Below are 25,200 nucleotides of genomic sequence, written 5' to 3' on the forward strand. Positions count from 1 at the left end.
GGGTCCTCTCAGGCACCGCCTGATGAGACAAGAAAAGAGTTAATCGGAGCAGGCTTGTGAGCTGGCAGGATGGGACAGGCAATGAGTTAACAGGTGTGAGCTTGTGGGCTAACAGGAACAGCTTAAACATTAAGCACTTGGCTCTAACTCCCCTGGCTAGCTCTGCACCTGCAAGCTGACAAGCAGCTTATATCCATCATAGGTGAAAACAGAACAGTTCCTAATCACAACAGCAATCCCCTGCAAGCTGACATCCATCAGAGATGGGAACAGGACAGTTCCCAGGAGAAGACAAGTGTAACAGCAGCCCTCCTGCAAGCTAACAAGCACCCTACCTCCTGCATGGAAAAATATAAAACCCCAGCACTCCTGCTCATCGACATAGCTGTCCCTACTAGGCTCTGCCCTGGCAAACTTCTTGTGTCTGCTTGCTCATGGGCTGTGAAAGCATTCATGAGTCAGGTAGAAATATAGAAGGAAGATTTATTAAAGAGAAGGTTCGGCTGGGCAGAATCTGTTGAAAACTATTGCAAACTACTGTGTCGAGTCTTTGTTTGGTCTCAACTTTTATATTTTCTAACCAGGATGTAAATTGCTTTGGCCTGTAGTGGAATTTTCCATTGAGTTTGGCTTTGTCCCTTGGGGTGGGGGGAAGGTGCAGTTAAGCAGGTGTGGGGACAGAGCCCCAGAAAGTAGTTTACAGGCTCTCGGCCTCACGTGGAGGAGTGCTGGCTCGGGTAGTAGATGGCCGTCAGCTGTGGCTGATTGGCCGTCAGCTGTAGCCAGTTAGCCAATTAGCCACTAATATAATTGCTGCGGCTACGGAGGAGAGCGGAGGAGAGTGAAAGAGAGTCGTCGGTGGGTTGCAGACAAAAGGGACAGCAGGTCGCACGTCCAGTGAACCCAGCCTCCAGTGAGACCGTAGTGGTATGACTCCCCTACCTATGGCTCCGTGGGTGTTCCTTTTTGGCCTCACCATATCCTGCGTTATGTGGGGAGCGGGACCAGAGACCCCGCGGGTCTCCCTGCATGACAAATGGTGCAGCGAGCAGGGTCTCCCGCATGACAGCAGGTTATCATAAACTTTGCATAGGTTATTTACATTTAACTTGAAGCTAGCAATGGATCCCATACAGATGCAAAACCTCTCCCAAGTCACAGGGCCAGCACTGGGCAAAGTAAATAAGAACATTGAAACTGGTCTGCATACTAAATTTATAGGAAGCAGAATCATTAAGAGGCAAAGAAAGAAAAGAAAGCTTTCAAAAAGTCCCAAGCTAAGTTACACTTGTTAAACCAAATTATACCAGAGATCAAAATAGAAGGTTTAGTGCCACCATTACAATTCCTCTGTCTTAGCATTTCTGCCAGTATCTCGCTCTTACCCTTCTGTCCCTACAGCTTTCCCACTAAGACTGCCTGTCATGCAGGGTCTCAACTCCAGCTCCCCGCACAAGAATGCAGGATATGGTGAGGCCAAAAAAGAACACCAATGGAGCCATGGATAGGGGGTTCATACCACCATATTCTCACTGGTGGCTGGGTTGGAGATACAGGAAGCAGGAGCCACATGATCCACAATCCGCCTTCCACTTCTCTGCCTGCCAACCAACAAACCCCCTCGCCAGCGTAGGATGGGAATTCTATTAGTGGCTAATGGCTAATTGGTTACAACTGATGGCCATCTGATCACAGCTGATGACCATCTACTACCCGAGCCAGCACCTTTTCACATGAGGTTGAGAGCCTGGAAACTGCTCTCCTGGCTGTCCCCACACTGCCCTGGCAAAACCTCTGCCAGTTCCAAACAGAACTCTCTCTCTCTCTTTTTGACTTTCAATAAATCTTTTTTTTACTTTTGTAGAATCTCATAAATACTTTTACATTCTGTGAATGACCAAGGGTTAATTGTACACCAAAACACCACTCACTTAGGGCCAAGGTCAGGATCTTTTCAAGCAAAGCTGTTTCTAGGCTAAAGATTTGTCAAAGCATAATTCTTTTTAAATTACAACATGAATCATTGAAATGTAAAATGAACAAGTGTCAAAGATTTCATTCAACTCATTAATTTATGAGGGACCCAATAATATGGTAAAGACTGAGTCAGGGAGCATTTGAAGAGTTTTTAGAGGCAGCTTACTATAGGAATGTTGGGATAAGATTTTCGGTGTAAATACAAAAGTGGTTAGTGTCCCATAGGGCAACAAACCATGCCCTTGAGACTATTTTTTCTATTAGAAATTATTTGCAACTCTACTGGACAAAAATCTATAAGTTAGATATGGAAGTGCACTTAGCCTGGGACCTTCAAGTAACAGTCAACAGTGCTCACAAAAGTCCACTCCACTAGAGAAATAATCCTTGGTTGTGCCAGGGCTCCCACATGACATTGAAAGCACACGTTGCTCACCTTTTTGTCTTATTTAGAAAGTTTAAATAATTTTCCTTAAAATGGTACCCCCTTAACAGAACAAACAGGTGCTATTTCTTTGCCAAAGGAGCCAGAAGACAGTGTGGCTGACACCGGGCAGCACCCCTCCCCCCCCCGGCCCCATGCTGGGGAAGGAAACACGGGTCTGGCACCTTTGGTTGTAGAGCACCATCTTTAGGAAATGGCCTAATCATTTTTTTCCATTATAACCACTTAGGTAACTTAATCTCTGAGTAACTCTGAGTTTGGGCTGGCTCTCTGAAAAAGCATCATGAGGATACACCACCAAAGCCCTATATTGGCCCCCCGAAAGGACAGGACTCTTGTCACAGGGCCTGCATTCAGCTGGTGGTAACTTTACAGCCAATTCTTATTCTATATGGCATAAGACTAGAGCCTGAGTCCCCTGTCCCAGCCACTTGTTCATGCTAAGAGAGGATGCTGGGTAAGTCCTTAATGTATAGGAATTCCTCTGAGGTAGGAGAGGCCTGCTTACCTTGGAGACAGGTTGGGCAGTGAAAGGGTGTGGCAGTTTCTACAGCTCCTGACATCCCCTAGGACCCATCTAAAGATGAGCACCTACAGCTCAGAGAGCTGTCAGTCAGTGGGTCTCTCTCTCTCTCTCTCTCTCTCTCTCTCTCTCTCTTTCTCTCTTTCTGTCTCTCTCCAACCCTCTCCCTGTACTTCACTACTTGTGTGACAGAAGCACAATGCAGGGCGCCATGCCAGCTGACAGGCACAGGCCTTTCAATCTGATTTCTTCAGAGAACAACAAAGGAAGGTATGTAATGGGGAAGGCTCAGGGGGCCATGTTTTGGGCTGGGGTGGGGAGGGGAGGTTGATGAGAAATTAGCAAATCCATTCTTTCTGCCCCTGAACAGCGCATAACAACCCATCTCCCTTAATGAAGGTCTCCTCTTTTGTGTGTTATCCCAGGCAATTGGCTATCCTCCTTTGTGAGGACAATCTCTGCTGGTGCCTGTGAGAACAAGCCAAGGGCCAAGGAGACTTGGTCCCCAAACTCCAGGAGCCAAATTGTAGTTTAAAAAAAAAATAATAATAATACAGCCACATAAAGACGTTTGCAAGGGGGCCCCAATGAGACATTTATACAAGTTCACACTAAATGAGGCAACTTAAAAAGTGAGAAAAAAGGGGTTTCTGCACAGAGAGGTGGAGTTCATCCATGAAGACATTGGAAGAAGGAATTTTGAGCAAAATCTTGGGGAAAGAGAACATGGATTCTTTACCAAACTCGGGTTCAGTCGCTTGTTGCATGAAACCCCAAAATTTGAAAGACAAGAGTTGGTAATGAGAAAAGTTGTTTTCTTTATTCTAGATGCCAGCAGCCAGGGAAAATGGCAGACTACTGTCCCGGAAAACCACTTTCCCCGAGTCAAGGATAATCGAGAGGTTTTAGAGGCAGGCAGGTTGGGGGAAGAACAAAGAGAAGTCGGGGTCAGTCAGGCAGGTTTGAGAGCTGACAGTTGAGAAATCACTTCCCAGGGCCTGCTCTGCCTCAAGATAATATTATCTCAGACTCAGCAGCCATGGCCAGAGTGCTTTATGCTTCATCAGCAAAAACTGCCCAGGAGTTGCAACATGGATCCCGGCATCCAGGCACCTGAGATTTGAGAAATTGCTCTTTTCAGTTGAGTGCACTGCTGATTAACAGGTTTATCAAGATATGTGTAGCCTAAGAAAGAGAACAAAGCAGAGTCATTAAATCAAGCAGTGAGGGGGAGAAAACTGCTGAATAGTGAATCATGAGATGAATCAAGCTATAAACTAAGTCTAATGAACGATTTCTTGAGTTGCACCCTTATGGATTGGTAGAGAGAAGAGGTGGGTACAACGCCACACACAAAAGCAGGGGAGTGGACGTGATGGCTGCATGTGCTTGGTCAGTGATGATTAAGGACCAAGAATAAGAAGGGAGATGGCTGGGAAAGCTAGGATGAGCACTGAGAGGTGGAGACAGAGGTGACACTAATTCCTGATGGACTCTGAAGATGAGGGAAAACATTTTATTTTCAAATTCAGAAGGGGAGATGACTCCCTGTCATGCAGTGTGTCATGCAGGGTCTCAGCTCCCACTCCTCGCAAAAGAACGCAGGATATGGTGAGGCCAAAAAGGAACACCCACGGAACCACAGATACGGGAGTCAGACCACTATATTCTCGCTGGCGGCCAGGCCAGCCACATGCAGTAGGATCCACATGCTCCGCAATCCGCCATTCACTTTTTCTGCCTACCAACCAACCAATTAACGCAGTCTATCAGTAGCCAATTGGTTAATGGGTTACAGCTGACAGCCAACCAATCACATTCGATGATCATTTACCACCAGAGCCAGCACCCCCCCCAACGCGAGGCAGAGAGCCTGCAAACTGCTCTCTGGGACTCTGTCTCCACACTCCCCCACTCTCCCAAGCCCACTGCCCTGCTCACAAGTTTATCTTAAGCTGCTCTAGCTGCCACCTGGTGGCCCCAGTTCCTCCCATGGCCTCTACTGACATCAGTTGCCTCCAGACAGCTTTCTGCTTCCTTGGGGTGGGGGTGGGGCACTGGAGAAAGTAAAGGTACCAAAAGCCCAGTTCACCATCCATTACTTCTAGTAAGAGGTAAGGAAGGTACAAAACCAAATTCTTCTGTCCTCCGACCTCTCCCAGCCAACTCAAACAGCTTCTTGTCTATGGCCTCTAGTCTCTCCCATCTCCTTCTGCAGCCATGTACTCAGTGTCAACTGAAAAATAATAAAACTAGGTGTTTTGTCATTAAAAAGGATTTATTTGGAGGAAAAGAAAAGTGTTGCAACCCAGTGCTTGCAGACAAGGCAAGACATGTGCATACTCTGGCCCGCGTGCCAAGATGGAGGGGTATTTATAAAAGGAAAAGGAAGAAAAGGGAAGAAGGAGTTAGTGCCACAGAACTTTATTGTAAACATAGAGTTCTTCCTGCAGGGCTGGGGTTCGTTGATCTGTATCTCTGACAAGCCTTTGGGTGGTTCTGAAGTGCCCTAAAGGGTGAACAGGCGCCAGTGCTGCCTGCTGGGAGCGTTTCCCAAGCTCCGCCCACCTGCCCAGTTCCCTCACTTCCCCTGTCCTGGGACTCACCTGCTGAGCTTCCATCCTTTTCGGCTGTGTCTCTGTGGCTTAGCACAGGAGAGCAGCATTTATCTTTGGTCCCCAGTGCCTGGCACCTAGTGGGTTCTGATCAGTGCTCCCCTTTCCGCCCACACCAACAGCAAATGCCTGATGAAGTCTCTCGTGGAGGTTTGTGGGGGAGGTGGGGACAGGGGGCTGCAGGAAAAGCACAGACAGCTGTGTTTGTGACTGGTTAATTCACACAGCAGACATCTCTCCATTGAGGTCTCTGGTGGCCCCATCCACCTCCATAGTATGAAGGACATTCTAAGCCCGCAAATAAAACAAATGAGTGACCACAGCTGGGATGGGGTAGGGCCCCTCTCAAGAGCAGAAATAGAAATCCTAGTGAAAGTGATTCAAATTGGAGATGAATGTGATAGGATTCAGGCTGAGGGTCCATATGGCCATAGAAACATGTGAAATCTCCAGGGAGGTGGGAAAGCAACAAAACAGTAGCCAGGATAGGATCTGATCCAAGCTCTACTTGAGCTGAGTGACATGCTTCGCTGTTCCCCAGACCAAACAGCCAAGCTCCCCAGTGTAAATCTGGCTGCACTGACCAGATCAGTCTCAGTGGTTTCAGAATGGATTGATGGGGAGCCTATGTCATTCCAGAGGCTGCAGAGGAGAGGCAGGCAGCAGGCTGAGCACTGCATCCCAGCACTCTGATGGCTAGATACTCAAAGGGGATTTAGCCTGATGCAGGCGGGGAGCCCTGGGGAAACAGCTGCTGCTATCCAGGTGCAAATGATGGTGTCTCAGACCAGGTGATATGTGGTCTGATTCTGGGTTTATCTGGAAGGTAAAACTGACAGAATTTGCTGACAGTCTAGGTTGGGATGTGCCCCGACCAGCGGGGCATTCAACAGGGACCGAAGAGAGACACCCTGAAAAGAGAAAATAGGAGGCGCGAAGAAATGGAGGCAAGACAAAGTTCTGATCAAGCCTCAAATTTTTTATTGCAGCTACAAGATTATATGGGTTAGGGTAAACTGGGCGGGGAGTGAATGAGGAAGGAGAGAGCGGAATGAGGAAGGGGCTTTACTTATCAGAGACGTGACCTTTTAAGGGCAAACTGACGGTTCCAGGAATTAGGTCATGTGCTGCCGGATAGCATAGTTTCTCTGAGTCAGGCTCCTACATCTCCTCTCTCTTTATCTTTTTAAGAGAGTGAGCCTTAACCAAGACGGGAACTCAGGGGCCCAGACGGCCCCAATAGCGCGTAGCCCCCGGTGTCTTTTGTGGACCAGGGGTGGGGCAGTTATTTTTGTTGTAGGCACCAACCCCTATGCAGTCTGGGCATGAGTTCAGGGAGAGCTGAAATTGGGTCAATCGGGACCCTCCCTTGCAGTACCCAGTCGCTGCAGCCGTCTGGTGCTCATGCCCTTTAGATCGGGCTGACACGTTTTCAGCCACCGTGTCTGCTATATGTTTATATAGCTGGAGCCTGTTTGTAACTGGTTGTAATTACCTTCCGGATGGTCCATCGTGGCCAGGCGTTGATAATGAATATGGATAGGTTTGGCCAGAATGTTATCTATTTGTTGTTTGATGAATCCTGTCAGTTTATTAAATGCCCAAGGTCCGAGGGAGACAAGTAGGAGTAATCCTAGAATGGGACCAAGGATGGGGAGGAGGACAGGCAAGAGACCATGAAAACTGGTTAGAAAGGGGTTGTCAAGAAGTAGTTTTTTGCATTGAAGAAGATCTTCTTGGAGTCTCTTGACCTTGTCTCGCACTATGCCGGATTTGTTGGCATAGAAGCAGCATCGTTCCTGTAAAGCTAAACAGATCCCCCCTTGTTCCGCTGTTAGAAGATCAAGCCCTCGTCTGTTTTGGAGTACTACTTCTGCTAAGGAATCGACCTGGTCTTGAAGGTCATTAATAGTATCTGATAGTGTGGTAACATCATCAATAAGTTGGAGAGAGAGCCGTTGATAAGTGTCTACGGACACTCCTACCCCGGCAGCACCTGTGGCCATAGCGGCGGTTATACCTAGTCCTGCCATAAAGGGAATAAATGCGAGGGCCCGTTTCTGTCGTCCAGGGAAAAGATCAAGGGCTGGTATAGGAAGTGACTGATCTCCGGGTAGAATATCTATATCTGGTAAGAGAAAAGCCAGCGCACAGAGGCCAGTCCAATTGGTGGGGAGGGCCGTGAAGGCCAGGCCGTTGCCGCAGATGAAAACATGATTAGGAGCGGGGCAGGCAGGAGCAGTGGAATTAACAATAGCGGTGCAGTTTAAGGGGAAGAAGCCTACATCAAGGGCATTGGGGGGGGGAGGGGGCTTGTAGTGTTGGAGAATAAGCAGTAACTGTAGGTATAACCCATAGGCTGAGTAGAAAAAGGGGGTGATATAGAACAATTAGAGGAGTTGTATAAGGGTTGAGATAGGTTAGCGGGGAGGGCAAGAGGCATAGGCTTACCTAGAGCCATGCAGAGCCAGCAATCCTTGGCCAAGGCAGGATTGGTGATGTTTAAGGTTTTTAGTGTGGACTCTATGAGGGACATGGTGTTATGGTCTAGATCAGTGGGTTTATGTTTTTGGCGAATTAAAGGGTGATGAAAGAGGAATGTATTTTGGGCAGCCGCGAGGACCTCTAAGCGTTGTCTGACCTGTTTTTGTTTTATTTGGTCAGAGGGGCCTCCTCCGTCAGAAAGATGTATAGGGGGAGTTTGAGGCCAGCAAACCGTGGTCCCTATTGTGGCTGAACCGCAGCCGGCTAGGCCAATCTTGAGGACCCCAGTAGAATAACGGGGGGTCACTTTCTCCCCCAAAGGAGCCTATCCAGCTCTGGGTTGTAATGGCTGTAAAATAGGGGGAGTCGCCGAGAAGGCAAGACTGTGAATTTTCATAACAGGAGCTGTGAATGATTTGGTAGTTAGACTTATTACAGGCTGCTGGGCAGGGGCCAGGGCGGCCGTTAACAGTGGGGATATGGGTGGGTTTTGTAATACATAGCCACTTGGGTTTTCCTTGGGAGCCCCCTATTGAGGATTTAGAATTGACCAAGTGGGCCGTTTGTGTACCACAGTCTACCATGGAGAGGCTCCTGTCGGAAGAGGACAGATGGGGTGTGGAGCCGCCTGGACAATCGCACGGTTTGCCATATAGGGTCAGGTAAAGTTGATCTCTGGGGGGAGGAGGTCCGAAGCCAGCCAAAACGCAAGAAGTCACCAGGAGTAGATATCCAGCGAGAATGATTGGGTGGAACATCTGTGGAAGAAGGGAAAAAGAAATTTTCTCAGGGATTAAGTCCCTGGTGGTGATGGATTAGTGATAGGGGGGTTAATGGCTTTAACCAGACGAGCGGGTAGCCAAAGGGGATTATTTTCCTGGGTATCATATATGCAGGCAGATCCTCGCGCCCAGATGAGAACTGGGTCGGGCCCGTTCCATTTTGCCGTGAGGGGATCTCTCCACATGACCTTGGCGTATTGATGTTTTGTTTTTTGACGCCAAAGGCGGTCTGCAGCGGAGTTACCCTGGTCATCTAGTTGTACAAAATTGAGGACGAACAGGACGTGATTTAGAATATTACGAGGAGAACCTTTAGTGGGGTAGGAAGTGGATGTTTTGAGTTTATTTAAGGTGTTTTTTAAGGTTTGATGAGCCCGTTCAACAATACCTTGTCCCTGGGGATTGTACGGGATACCAGTGACATGTTGAATCTGAAATTGGCCGCAAAACTGTTTAAAGGCCTGGGAAGTGTACCCAGGGCCATTATCAGTTTTTATCTTTTGGGGCTTTCCGAGTACAGTTAGACACTGGAGGACATGGGCAATAACATTTTTTGTAGCTTCTCCTGTATGGAGGCTGGAGAAGATAAACCCACTGTAAGTATCGATGGTGACATGAGCATATTTGAGGGACCCGAACTCTGGGATATGGGTAACATCCATTTGCCAGATTTCATTGGCGAGAATTCCCCGAGGATTGACCCCGAAGTGGGGTGTTGGGAGAAGGGTAACACATCCAGGGCAGCTCTTGACTATTTCCCTGGCCTGATCCCTAGTAATTTTGAACATGAGGCGGAGTGTGCGGGCATTTAAATGATGGAGGGCGTGACACTGTTGAGCTTTGGTTAGGGGGTCGGTGAGAACGGGGAGGACGAGCCGGGTACCGGCGTCTGCAAGGGCGTTACCCTGAGTCAGTGGGCCAGGAAGGTCGGAATGGGCCCGTAAATGGCCAACAAAGAAGGGGTGATGTCTTGAGGTAATGAGCCGTTGAAGACGGCAGAAAAGAGGGACTGCATTGCTGGAGGGTTTGATGTAGGGCACAGTCTCTAGAAGGGGGAGGGAGAAGGCGATATAAGCACTGTCTGTATATAGGTTAAATGGAGTATCTGGGAGTTGGATAAAAACCTGTAGGATAGCAAACAGTTCAACTAGCTGTGCAGATTGATAGGGTGAGGGGACTGTAAAGGTGTGGCCATTGATAACATAGGCAGCCTGACCATTGGAGGAGCCGTCAGTGAAGACTAAGGCAGCCGCTAATAGGGGCTTGGCACTGGTAATTTTTGGAAAAATAAATGGGTGAACTCGTGTAAATTGGAGCAATCTATTGGCAGGGTAATGGTTGTCTATAGTACCCGGAAAGGAAGAAAGTACCACTGTCCAGTTATCATCGTTTTGCATGAGCCAATTAATTTGATCTTTAGTATAAGGGAGGATAATCCGGTTAGGGTCCTTCCCAAAATATAGTCGACTTTTTTCTCTCCCTATTTGGATGATGTTGGCTGTTAATGTGGGATAGGGAGTAAGAACCTTGGCGGGCGAAGAGGGTAAATGAATCCACAATAGGGGGGGCCTCTTGCCATAGTACCGCCGTTGGAGAGTGAGGGGTGGCACATATGATAAGCGAGAAGGGTTGGTGGTAAGATATGTGTTTAATCTGTTGTTGTTCAATGGCTAATTGTATTATTTGAAGGGACTGGTGAGCTTCTGGAGTAAGCGAACGCGGAGAGAGAGGGTCAGGATTTCCCTGTAAGATATCAAATAATGGTTTTAACTGTCCTGTAGTGAGCCCGAGATATGGCCGGAGCCAGTTAATGTCTCCCAAGAATTGTTGAAAATCATTGAGCGTACGGAGATGGGATGTTTTTAGCACAATCTTTTGAGTGGTAATAAGATTGGAATTGAGCTCGAAGCCAAGATAATAGTAGGGATCTTGTATTTGAATCTTGTTAGGAGCGATTTGGAGACCAAATTGGGCAAGATTTTTAGTAAGTTCCAGGCAGCACTGGACAACCTTTTCGGAGGATGGCCCAGCCAAAAGGATGTCATCCATGTAATGGATGATGTAAATAGAGGGCCACCGAGTACGAAGAGGGTCAACTGCTTGGGCCACAAATTTTTGGCAAAGTGTAGGGCTATTGGCCATGCCTTGTGGAAGGACCTTCCATTGATAGCGAGGCATGGGTCCTTTGAAATTAATGACTGGGAGACTAAAGGCAAATCTCTCTTTGTCTTGGGGATGGAGGGGAATGGTGAAAAAGCAGTCTTTTAGATCAATAATAATTTTGGCGTGATTGGCTGGTATGGCAACAGGGGAGGGGAGACCAGGTTGAAGGGCCCCCATGGCAAACATAGTTTTATTAATTTCACGGAGGTCTTGGAGAAGTCTCCAGGCTCCACTCTTTTTTTTAATAACAAATATAGGAGTGTTCCACGGGGAGGTAGTAGGCTCAAGATGGCCGGCCGCCAGTTGTTCCTGTACTAACTGTGTGGCGGCTGTGAGTTTTTCTGAATTAAGTGGCCATTGGTCTACCCATACAGGCTCATCCAATTTCCATCTTATTTTGTCTGCATGGGGTACAGGGAAGTCAATGGCCGCTAGGAGAAATTTTGGTCGGGATGTCCCAGACCTGTCCGATTATTGTTGGTTATAACAGTTATGAGATGTTTGATGCCTTGTCCCGACTTTCCAAGCCCCTGTCCTGGGACAAAGCCTTGGTTGAGCATTTGTTGTGTGACTACTTCATTGGGGCTACACATGATAAGCTTTAACTGGGAAAGTATATCGCGTCCCCAGAGGTTAACAGGCAGCCCTGGGATGATATAAGGTTGGACGTGACCGGTATTACCTTCACTGTCTGCCCAAGTGAGAAGTTTTGTACTCTGTCTAGGGTTAGTAGACTGACCGATGCCCTTTAGATGGGTGGAGGCAACAGTGGTAGGCCACGAGGCAGGCCAGAAGTGAGAGGTGATGACCGTAGCGTCAGCCCCAGTGTCAATGAGTCCTTCAAAGGGTTTATTGTCTAATTTTAGAGTGAGTAGGGGTCTGTCAGGGGTAATTTGTTGTATCCAGTAGGTATCCGAGGCCCCAAAGGCAGAGTGTAGTCTGGGGTGAGGGAGGTTAGACTTAGTGGAGGAATCTAAGGGAAGTAAAATAAGTTGAGCTATTCTCTGGCCTTGTTGAATAGTAACCGGCCCGTTAGGCGCTGAGGCCAGGAGAGTAATGATCCCAGTGTAATCTTGGTCAATTACTCCCGGGATAATATTAATCCCCGCTAGAGCTGAACTACCGCGCCCAAGGACTAGCCCGAAGGTATTGGGTGGTAGAGGCCCATGGGCATTGGTAGGGAGGAGTTGTATGCCTTGATCAGGGGTTAATAATGTTGGGGTGGGGGACAAGAGGTCCAATCCTGCACTGCCTGGGGTGGCTCTGCAGAGGGAGGTAATGGAGACTGGACTGAGGAACAAACCGTATTGCCCCTGGTTTGTTCTGGGGACTTGGGGCCAGGGGATGGCCCCGTTGGGGGTTTCCCGACCTGGGGGGAATTGGGTTACCCATAGCATCTACCTTGGAGTGACAGTCTCTAGCCCAATGTTTGCCGCGTTTACAGCGAGGACAGATAGTGGAAGGTGGCTGACGGGGCTGTTTGTCTATAGGGCATTCCCGGACAAAATGACCAGGCTGTTTACAATTGTAACAGGATTTTTGATTGTCCTGTGTGAAGCTTTTTAGTGCGGCTCCAATAGCTAGACCGATGGCGTGAGACGCCCCGACACCAGAACAAAGTTTAATATAGTCTGAGAGGGAGCTATTGCGATGGGGGCGGATGGCGTTTTGGCAGGTGGCATTGGCATTTTCAAATGCAAGATGTTTAATAAAGGTGCTATCTGACTCTTCTTTTCCAATTAAGCGCTCGGCAGCCTCAGTTAGGTGGCTGATGAAATCGCAATAGGATTCGTCAGGCCCTTGATGGATTTTGGCCAAGGAGGTGCTGGCGGGCCCTTTGGATGGGAGTTTACGCCAGGCCTTGAGACCAGCATTTTGGACCTGAGCTAACAAGCCTGGGGGGAAGGCGGCCTGAGTCTCATTGGTGTTATAGGGCGGTCGGCCGAGAAGGCGATCTCTAGTCCAGGAGCGGGAGGACTGGCTCTGAGTATTTCGTTCAGCCATTTTTCGTGCGTTCTCCGCATACTCTGTGCGCCATAAAACAAAATCACCGCCAGACAGGGTGGCGTGAGCTAAAGTGAACCAATCATTTGGCGTTAGCCAACGGTCGGTGAGGCTTTCCAGCAAGGCTACCGTGAAGGGAGCCACAGGGCCATAAGCGTGGACCGCAGCCTTTAAGTCTTTTAAATATTTAATGTTTAAAGGGCGGTAGCGCTGTCTGTCTCTTGGGGGTTCCGTTTCTTCCTCTGAGGGGGGGTTATCTTGTTCCTCAGCCTCATTATCGGACCCCTCCGCGGTATCCTCCTCTTGGGGGTCCTCAGGGGTCTGAGTATCGGGACCTACCTCTGCAGCCTGTCTGCGAGTGACCGGAAAAGCGAGGACAGGTTTTTGTTTGGGAGCTCGTTTTAGGGGTAGACGGGGGGGAAAAGGGCAGCCCAGAGAGTGCAGCGAGTTCAGCCTCAAGGGCACGGAGTTCTTTGAGAAGACTAATGTGTTGGCGTTTTTCCTGGAGGGCCTCTCGAAGAGAGGCAATCTGTTGTGTTAGGGAAGCGGCTGTTTGAGTAGGGGGATTGGAGTGAGGAATAGTAGAAGGGGGACCGTGGACGATGGGAGCGAGGAATGGAGGGTGTTGAGGGATGATATAAGGAGGTGGCCGGAAGGGTGGAGGAGACGATACAGAGGGGTCCTCCTGATGGTAATGAGCGGCCGCATCCTCAAGGTTAGCCTGGTCCTCGGGAGGGAGGGTTGTGTCTGAATCTTGGGGAAGGTTTTTAAGGCAGGGATAAAGTCTTAATGAGGGATGACTAGGGGGTTCAGCCGAATTTTGGGTAGGGCCTTCCTCGAGACAGGGCTTGGGCTTAGGGTCAGTAATAGGGATATCTATAGACACGGAGTCATTTTCAGACGGGGGACGGGACGATTTCTTTAAGAGGCTCTCCCCCTTTTTTATAACTTCTCTAACATCCGGGTCATGGGAGTGAACCCTGAGGACGTCATTTATGAGATTCCAGTAAGTAAAAGTAGAAACGGGGACCTTTTCAGGCCCAAAGGCTTTATAAAAATCTTGGAACGCATCGCCGACGCGCTTCCAAATCCTAATATCAATCGTTCCTTCTTGGGGGAACCAGGGACAAATATCTGTCAGAAACTCGAAAAATTCACGGAGATCCTTTTTTCTAGCCTTAATTCCACGCACCTTGAAGGAACTTTTTAACCCAGAAATGAACAGTTCATGAGAACTTAATGTCTGACCCATGGTCCCCTTCTCGGCCCTTCAATCAACAAGTGAAACAATCAGATGCCCATCTGGCCGTGACCCTCGTGGGACTAAATCTGTCTTAGCTAAGGCACTTCGGTATAAACCCCCGAACTGGTGGACCGGAGTCCAGTCGCTGTTATGCCGTATGACAGAACCGGAACCGCAGATTAGGGCCCAAGCAAGCTCCGTGACGAGAAGTCGTGGAACTATCACTCATTCACACATTCATTCGACCGAGGGGTAATATTAAATCTAAAATCATCCCAAAACATCTATTTTCGTCTGTCTGCTTACCTCTATCAGATCAGGCTCACGGATCGGCTTGTATCCGCGGAGATCAGGAAACGAGTCAGGCTCGCGCGGTAAAATCACGCGGAGACTCAGCAACGCGTCCGGCCGGACTTAAGGCAGACAGTTTTTCAAGGGGTCTGGGATCTTTGGGCCCCACGTTGGGCGCCAGAAATGCCCCGACCAGAGGGGCATTCAACAGGGACCGAAGAGAGACACCCTGAAAAGAGAAAATAGGAGGCGTGAAGAAATGGAGGCAAGACAAAGTTCTGATCAAGCCTCAAATTTTTTATTGCAGCTACAAGATTATATGGGTTAGGGTAAACTGGGCGGGGAGTGAATGAGGAAGGAGAGAGCGGAATGAGGAAGGGGCTTTACTTATCAGAGACGTGACCTTTTAAGGGCAAACTGACGGTTCCAGGAATTAGGTCATGTGCTGCCGGATAGCATAGTTTCTCTGAGTCAGGCTCCTACAGGGATGTGACAAAGAGGAGTTAAGGATGACACAAATGCTGAGTGACAGGAAGAATGAAGAGAGTTACTATCATGTGGGGTGTCATGCGGGGTCTCACTCCCCACACGAGAACGCAGGACATGGTGAAGCCAAAAAAGAACACCAACGGAGTCATAGATAGGGGAGTCATACCACTATATTCTCGCTGGCGGCTGGGTTGGTGTCATGCAGGGCATCATACAGGGTCTCCCGCATGACAAATGGCGCAGCGAGCAGGGTACACTGCCAGCCAAAGCTCTCTGAAGGGCAGTGGAGCAGTTTATGTGTATGAACACTCAGTCTCAGGAAGACCAGGAGGAGCAGCTGCTGGAAAGCTGGACCCCCGTGGAGGGGTGGGAAGACGTGGAAGTTTCCCCAGCCAGCATAGGCTGGAGAAAGGGAAGGTCGTTGTGGCCCTGTGGGCTGGGAAGTGCTTGCTGAGGCAGCCTGGATGCAGGACTGGTAGTTCCAGGAGGAAACGCTTGCTGAGTCTTCCATGGGAGATGAGGGTGAGGTCAAGGTCATCCCTCACCCCCAGGACAGCCCTGGCGAATGACTATGGACAATGGGGAATTGCCTTTTATCCCTAATTTAATGGACCGTTTGACTGTTTGCTTGGGAACATACCACCATGTAGTGGAACTGGCGGATGTTTGCTTTTGTGTCTTGACAAGCCGCCATCGAGAATATGTAAGCACCTTGACTGTGAGTCGCTGTTGTTCTAGCACAGTACCCTGAGAGGCCCAGAGAGTGGCAGTGCCCTGAGAACCCTTGCTGAGTCCAGGAAGTCTGGCTGAGCCCAGAGAGAGTGGCAGTGCCCTGAGAGCCCTGGCTGAGTCCAGGAAGTCTGGCTGTGCCCGAAGAGAGTGGCAGTGCCCTGAGAACCCTGGCTGAGTCCAGGAAGTCTGGCTGAGCCCAGAGAGAGTGGCAGTGTCCTGAGAGGCCCTGGCTGTGCCCAGGGAGACTGGTGGTACCCTAAGAAGCCCAGGAAGTCTGGCTGTGCCCAGAAGCACTGGTGGTGCCCTGAGAAACCCTGGCTGTGTCCGGGGAGACTGGTGGTACCCTAAGAAGCCCAGAAAGTCTGGCCGTGCCCAGAAGGACTGGTGGTGCCCTGAGAAACCCTGGCTATGCCCAGAGAGCCTGACTGTGTCCAGGATATTGCATTCACCTCCATGCTCTTCGCACAGGGCCCCTCGTGGAAGACGCTTGTCGTGTAGATTGTGAGGCGAGACCCTGTAGAGGTGGAGTGTGGGGACAGAGCCAGGAGTGCAGTTTCCAGGCTCTCGGCCTCACGCTAAAAGATGCTGGCTCAGGTAGTAAATGGCCATCAACTGTGAGGCGGGGTCTTTAGTCCTGTTCCCCACATAAGAACGCAGGACATGGTGAGGCCAAAAAGGAACACCCATGGAGTCACATATAGGGAGTCATACCACTATAGTCTCGCTGGCAGCTCTGTTGGAGACACAGGAAGCAGGATCCACATGATCTGCAACCTGCCATTCGCTTTTCTGACAACCAACTTCACTTGCTAGCTACAATCTGCTGTGCTTATTGCAATCCGCTCTTGCTAGCTCAGCCTCCATGTTCTTGCTAGCCCCCATTTTCTGCTAGCGTAGCCACGGCAGTTATATTAGTGGCCAATGGCTCACTGGTTACAGCTGATGGCCATCCAGTCACAGTTGATGACCATTTACTACCTGAGCCAGCACCTTTGCACATGAGGCCGAGAGCCTGGAAACTGTACTCCTGGCTCTGTCCCCACAATATACACAATGGAATACTATTCGGCGGTAAGAAAAGATGAAATAGGACCATTTGTGACAACATGGATGGATCTTGAAATTATGATGCTAAGCGAAATAAGTCAGACAGAAAAAGTAGAGAACCATATGATTTCACTGATATGTGGTATATAAACCAACAACAACAAAAGAAGAAGACAAACAAATGAGAAACAAAAACTCATAGTTTTTTATCTTACTTGGTGTTCTTTGAGCTTCCTGGACTTGTCCTTTGCTGTTATTAATGTGAGGAAATTCTTAGCCATTATTACTTCTAACAGTTCTTTTGTTCCTTCTCTCTTTTTCCAATATTTTTGTACAGGACAATAAAAATGCACGGCTAGAAAACTGGGGGGGGGGGGGGGGGCGGGGCGGGGAGGTAAGGAGAGAACATTTTTAAGTGAAATAAGCCAGACACAGAAGGACATATATTATATGATTCCACTTATATGAGGTACCTAGAGTGGTCAATTTACGGAGACAGAATTTAGAATAGAGGCTCCCAGGGACTGGAGGAGGGGGATCAGAGAGTTAGTGTTTAATGGGGACAGATTTCGTTGTGGGAAGACGAAAAAGTGCTGGTGGTGATTTGCACAACCACGTGCAGGCACTTGATGCCACTGAACGGTAAGCTTAAAAAGGGTTAAGGTGGTACATTTCATGTTGTACATTTACCATAATAAAAAGTATATATATTTAAAAGACCATTGAGATGAAAATACCATTTTTAAATAATTGTCGCCGACAAAATTATCCAGTTGCCACAGCTTTTCTAAAGGGCTCTTCTCCATTTTTGCCCCTATATGTCTACCCTCTGGCCACTGTATGCTCCGTAGGGAACCTGGGGAGGAAAGAGGGAACTGCCAGTCAACCCTCACGCGGCTTTGCTATCAACTTTTTCCAAAGGTGAGTTGAGAAGTAGAAGCCAAGTGTTTGCAAGAAGCGGGGAGACGGCTTGTGAATTGGACAGTGCGGGTGGAGAGCAATAATTCACTGGGGTTGACCTTGGATTCTCATGTCCTGCAGATGCGGGACAAACGTGGGAAGAAGTAGCGGGAGGTCAGCGACTGGTCACAGAAGTTCTAAGCCGGGGGCGACGGTGGGGCCCATCAGCTCTCCTCCTTTCGCATCCTTCGCAGCACTTTCCCTTTCTGCTGAGCAAGTCCAAGTCCGGCGCTGTGCCTCGCTTTCCCACATTCGCCTGAGCGCTGCGCAGCCGCAGTCACGCCCATTTTACAATGACTGTGGCGGGGCCCAGGAGGCTTAATGCGCCAGCCAGTCACTAGGAAGGTTTTCCAGCACACGGCGTCCAGAAGAGTCTGTAACTTAGTGTTTAAGGGAGCCTAAATCGAGACAACTCTCCGTGGGTATTTTCCAGACGTACTTTTACCCGGACCCTCCCCGTGGAAGAGAGCTTTCCTCCGGACTCTGGTGGGACTGCCGCTCCTCCTGGCACTCCTCACGGCGGTGGCGCTGAGCTTCTTTCACAAGCGACAGCGAACCCAAGGTACCCGCAGGTGGGGTCTCCTTCCCCCGGCGGCTCTGCCAGCAAAAGGTGGTGGGGGCGGGGCTGGGAGCGGGCGTGGGACCCCCAGGGAGCGCACCCCTACCCCCACCCCGCTCTCTCCGTCCTTCTTCCTTCTTTTCAGAAAAGCTGAAGGAGCAGGCGGAGAAGGACAAAGGTAAGCGAGGGGAGTGGCGCGCTCTCCGCCCCCACCTCCGCCTAGCAGAAGCGGGGCGCTGGGGCCAGCAGGAGAGTGGGTCAGACCGCGGGGCCTTGGGAGCCCTGCAGAGAGAGGTGCCGCTGAGGATTGTGCTTCCAACTCCCCGGCCTCGGAGCCCACTCCCCCTGTGCGTCCAGCACAATCAGGTGACCAGAACGCACGGGACCCAGTCTGTGCACTGTTGGGAAGTGAGGCCTCAGTGTTCATCCATCGAGATTTCCCTCTTTTCTTCCTTTCTTCTCCAGGGAAACTCACAGCATAGTTGGGTAAGTTCCGGGTGCCACGCCCACAGTGCTGGCTGCGGACTAGTGGGGTTAGGGGGGGAGGGGGGGCACAGGGGGAGGAGGGCTTCAGTGACTTTATCCTCCCTTTGGAGAGCCATGCATGGCAACTACCTAATTCTAAATCCATCCCTCTGTGCCTCCCACCTCTCCACTCCCACCAGCACTCTGAGTGAAGTTGCCAAGGAGGTCTGACCTCAGAAGACCCCCTGGACAGACCCTGCCAACCCCTTCCCTGCCAATTACAGTGATTCTGTTACAATTCCACCCTTAAACATTTACTCCCACTGGGTCACCTTCCTACAGTATCTTTCTCTTTTTAATTCAAATACCACAAAAGAGTGCACCTATAATTTGCACAGAAGTGAGCATTGCATAAATATAGTGGAGTCACAATTAGTGTTCAGTGTTGCCTTCCCCAGGATCATTTACTTTTAAAAGAAGACATAGGGTGCAGAAATCAAAGGAATGCATTTCTAGTGGCAAATCATCAGTCTTGGCATCTGGCCAGGGGAAGGAATTGAGTAAGAGGTCCTCCCAGTCCTTTAAATATTGCCCACAGTAAGTGACCCTGAGGCTCAGGCAGGCTGTGCTCAGAGCCTGGGGCTCCATAGGACCTTCGCCACCAGAAAGCTGGTGATTTCCGGGCAGACACCAGTAGCCCCTTCAAACCAGACCTGAGCCCTGGGATGAGACTCCTCAGTGCCAAGACACTGCATGCTCCCCAACACTCACACATTGGATGGGATTGGGGTGAGCGACACCAACATCTTCCCAGTGGCCTGACTGCCTTAGGAAGGTGGTTCCACTAAGCGGAAAGCTGATGTTTTCTCCGTGTGTTCTGCTACAGGGAAGCTGCAGACAGAGCTTGGTAAGTGACCCCTCCTAGAGCTATTTCTTCTTGTCCACCTTTTAGCATCTGCTTACCCATGCATGTTCTTCTCACTTCCCAGCCAGGTATGATGCCCAGGCTGGACCCCTGCTGGCTGTGTTGGTGGCAGAGAAAATGACCAGGGGACAGGGGTGGGTGTAAATGTGACATGTGAGCAGGGAAGCTGCAGGAGCCTGTTGTTCTAATGCTGTTTCTCCTTGGCTGCTTCAGACTGGAGAAGGGCTGAAGGCCAGGCTGGTGAGTGAAGCCTGTTTCCCCTCCATGGTCCACTTTACATCTCAGCATCCCAGTCACTCCCCTCTGATTAACCAACCACACTTCATTCTGGTTTATTTCACAGCTTCACTTGGTATGATTAATCTATGTCACTATTAGAGGTTATATTCGATTTTTGCTCTTGTGTTGTCCTGAGCTATAAGCGTGCTGTAAACCATTGGTGCCAAATGCTGGCTGTACATAAGAATCCCCTAGGCTTCTGGTGCCCACACTCAAAGACTCTGACTTGTAGGTCTGGAGTGGGCATCATACCCTCCCTATATGTAAAAATTTCTCCCTGTATCTCCCTCCATTCCCTCCATAAAGCAACCAGTCTAACATCTATCTTTATATAGTGTATATGGTTTTGAAAAATGTGAATTTTTGCCTTGTGCACATGCATTTTAATTTATGTGAATGACTTCTACAGTCTTGTGCTAGTCCTGGCGTTTCTCACTCCTCACTGTGTTTTAACATCCATCCCACCCTGCATGTGTATCTGGTCTGTTTCTCCTTCCTGCTGTGTAGGACTCCATTTTAGAGAGCCACCCTCCTGGAGAGACAGCCGGCCTGCCTCTAAGTCCACACCACCACAAACCACAACACAAACACTGTCTGGCCATATGTGGAGATTTCTCTGGGATATATACCCAGGAGGGGAATTGCTGGTTCATGGGGTATGTCACTAAGTGAGGTAGAGGGATCCCCGAAGGCAGTGCTAGCATCCTGCCATTGGCACGGCATGGACACTCTAAGTGCCCACATCCCATGTGCGCCATCCTTCTAAGTGTGCCAGTGTGTGGGGATAACTGATCCTCGTTGGGCTTTCAGTCTGCACTCTTAGCATTGAGGAGTTTGGGCATCTCTTATATGCTAGTTGGCTTTGGGGGCTTCCTCTTCTGAACATTGCCTGTTTTCAACCTTTGCCCATTTTTCATGTGGGGTTATTATCTTTTTCTTATTGATTCACAGTTCTTTATATGTATCAGATATTAATCCCTCATTGGTAGTAAATGTCATGAATTCCTTTTTCTGTTCTGTCATCTGCTATTAGCTTTGTCCATGGTGCCTCTTGTTGAAAAGTCATTTTGAAAAAATCTATTTCATCACATTTTCACCTTATGGCCTGTGTTTTTCAACTTTTCTCGAAGTAGGCCTTCCTCAGACTTAGGTCTCAAAGACTCTTACACTTTCTTCTATTCACTTTATATGTGTAGGTCTTTAATCCATCTGAAATTCACCACTGTATGTGGTGTTAAGTGAGAATCTAGTGTGTTTTTTTTTCCATATAGCGTTTACTTTCCCAATGCCATCTATTACACCATCTGTGATTCCCATTGATGGGGGTGTCACCTTTAGTGCATATTTCCACATCCTTTTTAAAGTTAATGGACCTCTTTAAAATGTAAATTTTGGGATAAATTTATGAAGTTCCTTTTTAAAAGTTCAATAGCAGATTTGCATAGGATTGCTTTGAATTTATAGCTAAATTTAGAGAGAATCAACATCTTTATAGAACTGAGATATTCTATGCAAGAGTTATATGTTTTAAAATTCTACTCATTATTCATGCAAAACTAGGGTTGAAAAGCCTTGTTGCAAATTTATGGAACTCTCTTCTATTGCTTTTGGTATGCTGTGACTTAGTAATCAATCTCTGTCATAAACAGAATAAGATGAAATGAAACAGAAATCCATTCAGAATGGCTCACATTAAGAAAGAAGGCAGGACAGGGTGTCTAGAGGACATGTCAGGACAGGAGCCAGCCTCAGCTGGGCCTCCTGGGACCAAGCTGCCCGTCAGAGATTGAGGCTTTCTCTCCACCCTTCAGGGCACCCACGCTGCTTGTACTGGTTCTCTCTGTCCACATGCTCTGTTCTCCTGCAGTCCCCAGCACAACCTCAGCCTGCACGTAGCTTTGGTATAATCCAGCACTGACACCCGCCCCCTACCCAATCCCAAATCCCTGGGAAAATGCCGTGGTGGACCCAGGACAGCTGGACCCAATGCCGTGGCTGGATCCCAACCAGCTGTCATGGTTAGAAAAGGGTGATTCCATTTGACCATGCCCTTCATACATCTTGAGCCTCCCTCAAGGTTCCAGATGGTTCTAACTCAGCTCTCTGCACCTCTTTTTCCTCTGTTTTGTTTCAGAGTGGAGAGCAGCCCAACAGCGTGCAGGTAACCAGAGCCAAGAAACTCAGCCTTGTATTGGCAGGATCATAAACAGAGGGAGGTGGAGAGAGCTGAGATTAGGGGAAATGTCTGTCCGGAAACCAAGTATGAACCTGTACACACAGACACCCAAGCCCACGTGCACACATATGACATGACACACATGTCTGCATATGCACACAGGCACACATACATGCTTGCATACACACATATGATTGACTCACGCATTCACACAATATATATTTGGTTTTGATCTAGATTCTGGCACAGAGATCCTAGACCCTTGGAATTTCCTAATGAGAGTAAAAAGGATGTCTTTGATATTCATAACAAGCCCCTTTAAAAGACACCTGAGTTCATGTTAATGCCATGACTTTTGAAAGCCCCTGGTGATGGGGACTGGTTGCTTGGGGAACCAACTAGTCATTAGAGTTATAATTTCGCTCCAACCCCACCCCAACATCAGGGAGGGCCTGGAGATTGAGCTATCTCACCAGTGGCCAACGATTTAATAAGTCATGCAAATGTATTAAAGCCTCCATAAAAATCCAAAAGGACTGAGTTCCAGAGCTTCCAGGTTGGTGAACACTTGCAGATTCAGGGAGAGTGGCACTCAGAGAGACTATGGAAGCTCTGTGTCTGTCCCACACACCTTGCCCTGTGCATCTTTCCCATCTGGCTATTCCTGACTTACATACTTTTATAATAAACTGGTAATCTAGTAAGCAAACCATTTTCCAGAGTTCTGTGAGCCTCTCTAGTAAATTAATCAAACCCAAGTAGGGTGATTTGGGAATCTCCGATTTATAGCAGGTAACAACTTGGACTTGCAATTGGCGTGTGAAGTGGGGGGAAGTCTTGTGGGACTGAGCCCCTAACCTGAGGGATCTGATTCTATGTCTGGGCAAATTGTGTCAGATTCGAGTTAGTAACTTGGTGGTTTGGGAAAAAACACATACTGAATGAGTCTAGTACACCTTGTAGCAGAAAGTAAGGAAGTGCTCAAAGAACGATGGGGAAATGTCAGTTGGACAGAAAAGTCAGCTTAAAGGGACTCCCACTGGCCAAATTTGAACATCAAAGTAATTAGTGGCAGTAACAGATTTAAGTAAAATAAGAATCCAATAGTTTACATACCTATATGGATATATATATATATATATATATATATATATATATATATATTTATTTATTTATTTGTATATAATATTAATATAAATAATATAAATAATAATACAAAATACTAAAAATAATATAAGTAATAATAAATATACATATTTATATATAAATAAATATTTATAAATAAATAAGGGAATAGAGAAAGCTATAGTCTACTATTGAAGTCTCAAAGTAACTCCCCCTCAAAATACTGATTCCTTATTAATTTAGAAGTGCAAAACACTTATCAATCAACTTCATAGTGGAGGAACCTGGCAGACACCATCTTAACCAAGTAACAAAGTTAACATCACCAGATACTACATAAATTTACACCCCGTGTGTCTCCTGATACAATGCAGTGCAAAGAATACAGCAGCATCACTGTTCAGGTGTTCCTGCCCCAAGAATTCACAAATCATGAGGAAACCTCAGGCAAACTGGCTGATACTCTTTAAAAAATGTCAAGGTCATGAAAGACAAGATGAGATTATGGATTGTTTCAAATTGAAGTGACTAAAGCGACATGACAACTCAATGCAATAGCTGACCTGGATGGGATCCTGGGGCCATAAAAGACATTATTTGGAGAAAAAGAGACAATTGAAAAATGGCTCTGGATTAGATACTGGATAAATGTTGATTTCCTGATTTCATGTAAGAGAATTTATTTTTTTATTTTTTTCAATTAAAGTTTATTGGGGTGACAATTGTTAGTAAAGTTACATAGATTTCAGGTGTACAATTCTGTATTACATCATCTATAAATTACATTGTGTGTTCACCACCCAGAGTCAGTTGAGGGTAAAGGGGATTAAATATATGGTGATGGAAGGAGAATATTTTAAGGAAATACACACTTAAGTATTAAGGGGACATGATGTTTAACTTATTCTCAAATGGTTCATTCAAAAACAGTAATAGAGAGAAAGAGAGAATGATAAAGGAATGCAGTAGTATCTGATAGAAGTTCAATAACTAGCTTTCTGAAAAAAAGTCTGTAGCATTTGCTGATTCCCATAGTGGCCGATTTCAAGCTGCAGGTGTGACATCACTGATGGAGTTGGGAAGAGATGTGCTCGATGGGCTCTCGCAAGACACCAGCGCCAACACACCACTGATTTTACGCGAGTCCACATAGGGCATTTGGCCATCTACTGTGATTTGTTTCTCTAACAAAACAAATAACTACATTTATGAGCTTATAAAAATATGGTCAACCGCATATGATAAAATTACAGCCTTAATTAACATGCCATGTATAATATTCAGAAAAGGGAAGTTTTATTTACTATAATCATTTGCATGCAAATATTTTGGGTTCCTATTCACAAATGTTTTTATGATAACATTAAAAATATGTTCCTTGACTGCATGCAACGGTTCTCTATTCTTTTAAGGTCATTTTTATGTAGTAAACAAGAAAATATAGCTTATACAAAGACAACATTAAATTAGTTTTAAATAACCAGTCACTCCATCAGAGCATTTTAAGAAACGGGAAGCCCAGCTTTCAGGTTGAAGGAATCTTAAACGTTCAGCTATGTGTTTTGTGAACCACAAAGGCCATGTGAGAGGCCACCCAGGAGACCAGACCACTCAGTGTAGAGACTCATCTCCTTCCAGCTCCTGTCCCATGGCCTTCTGACAGTTTCTAAAAATAAGACATGATACATTTAGTTCTTCCCACTGTTCAAATTTTCTATGCAGCTATCCCTCAGAGCTGCAACAGGTGAACACAGCTATTAGGTGTGGATCCCAGTCCAGTGTACAAACACACCAGTGATGAGTCTGGTTGTGAGCCTTCTTGAGGCAGCCTGCGGACGGCTAAGGCACAAAGCCTGGCAGAGCAGAGAGAAGACCTTGACCTCTATAGTGGGTACTGGTCGAGTTATCATTTGTCC

At 47.7% G+C, this 25,200-nt stretch overlaps 1 protein-coding gene and 1 long non-coding RNA gene across 3 annotated transcripts in view; both read left to right on the forward strand.

Annotated features, from left to right (window-relative positions):
- Positions 1-17,351: 17,351 nt before the first annotated feature.
- LOC141567351 (butyrophilin-like protein 9) overlaps positions 17,352-25,200 on the forward strand; it is a 390,425-nt gene continuing 382,576 nt past the window's right edge. The window contains exons 1-4 of the mRNA XM_074314100.2: positions 17,352-17,437; positions 17,647-17,716; positions 18,164-18,317; positions 18,460-18,492. Of these exons, the coding sequence (XP_074170201.2) occupies positions 17,352-17,437; positions 17,647-17,716; positions 18,164-18,317; positions 18,460-18,492 (343 nt within the window). The remainder of the gene's footprint in view (positions 17,438-17,646; positions 17,717-18,163; positions 18,318-18,459; positions 18,493-25,200) is intronic.
- Positions 18,865-24,665, forward strand: LOC148758266 (uncharacterized). 2 transcript variants are annotated; one of them, XR_016021334.1, is made up of 3 exons: positions 18,865-19,944; positions 22,118-22,144; positions 23,659-24,665. It is a non-coding gene; the product is annotated as an uncharacterized LOC148758266 (long non-coding RNA). The 2 variants fall into 2 exon arrangements; XR_016021333.1 differs by lacking the exon at positions 23,659-24,665 and having other exon boundaries at positions 18,866-19,686; positions 19,769-19,944; positions 22,118-23,255.

Source organism: Rhinolophus sinicus, chromosome 5, assembly GCF_057876585.1.
Source record: "Rhinolophus sinicus isolate RSI-liver-muscle chromosome 5, RSI-T2T, whole genome shotgun sequence".
Classification (NCBI taxonomy): Eukaryota; Metazoa; Chordata; class Mammalia; order Chiroptera; family Rhinolophidae; genus Rhinolophus; species Rhinolophus sinicus.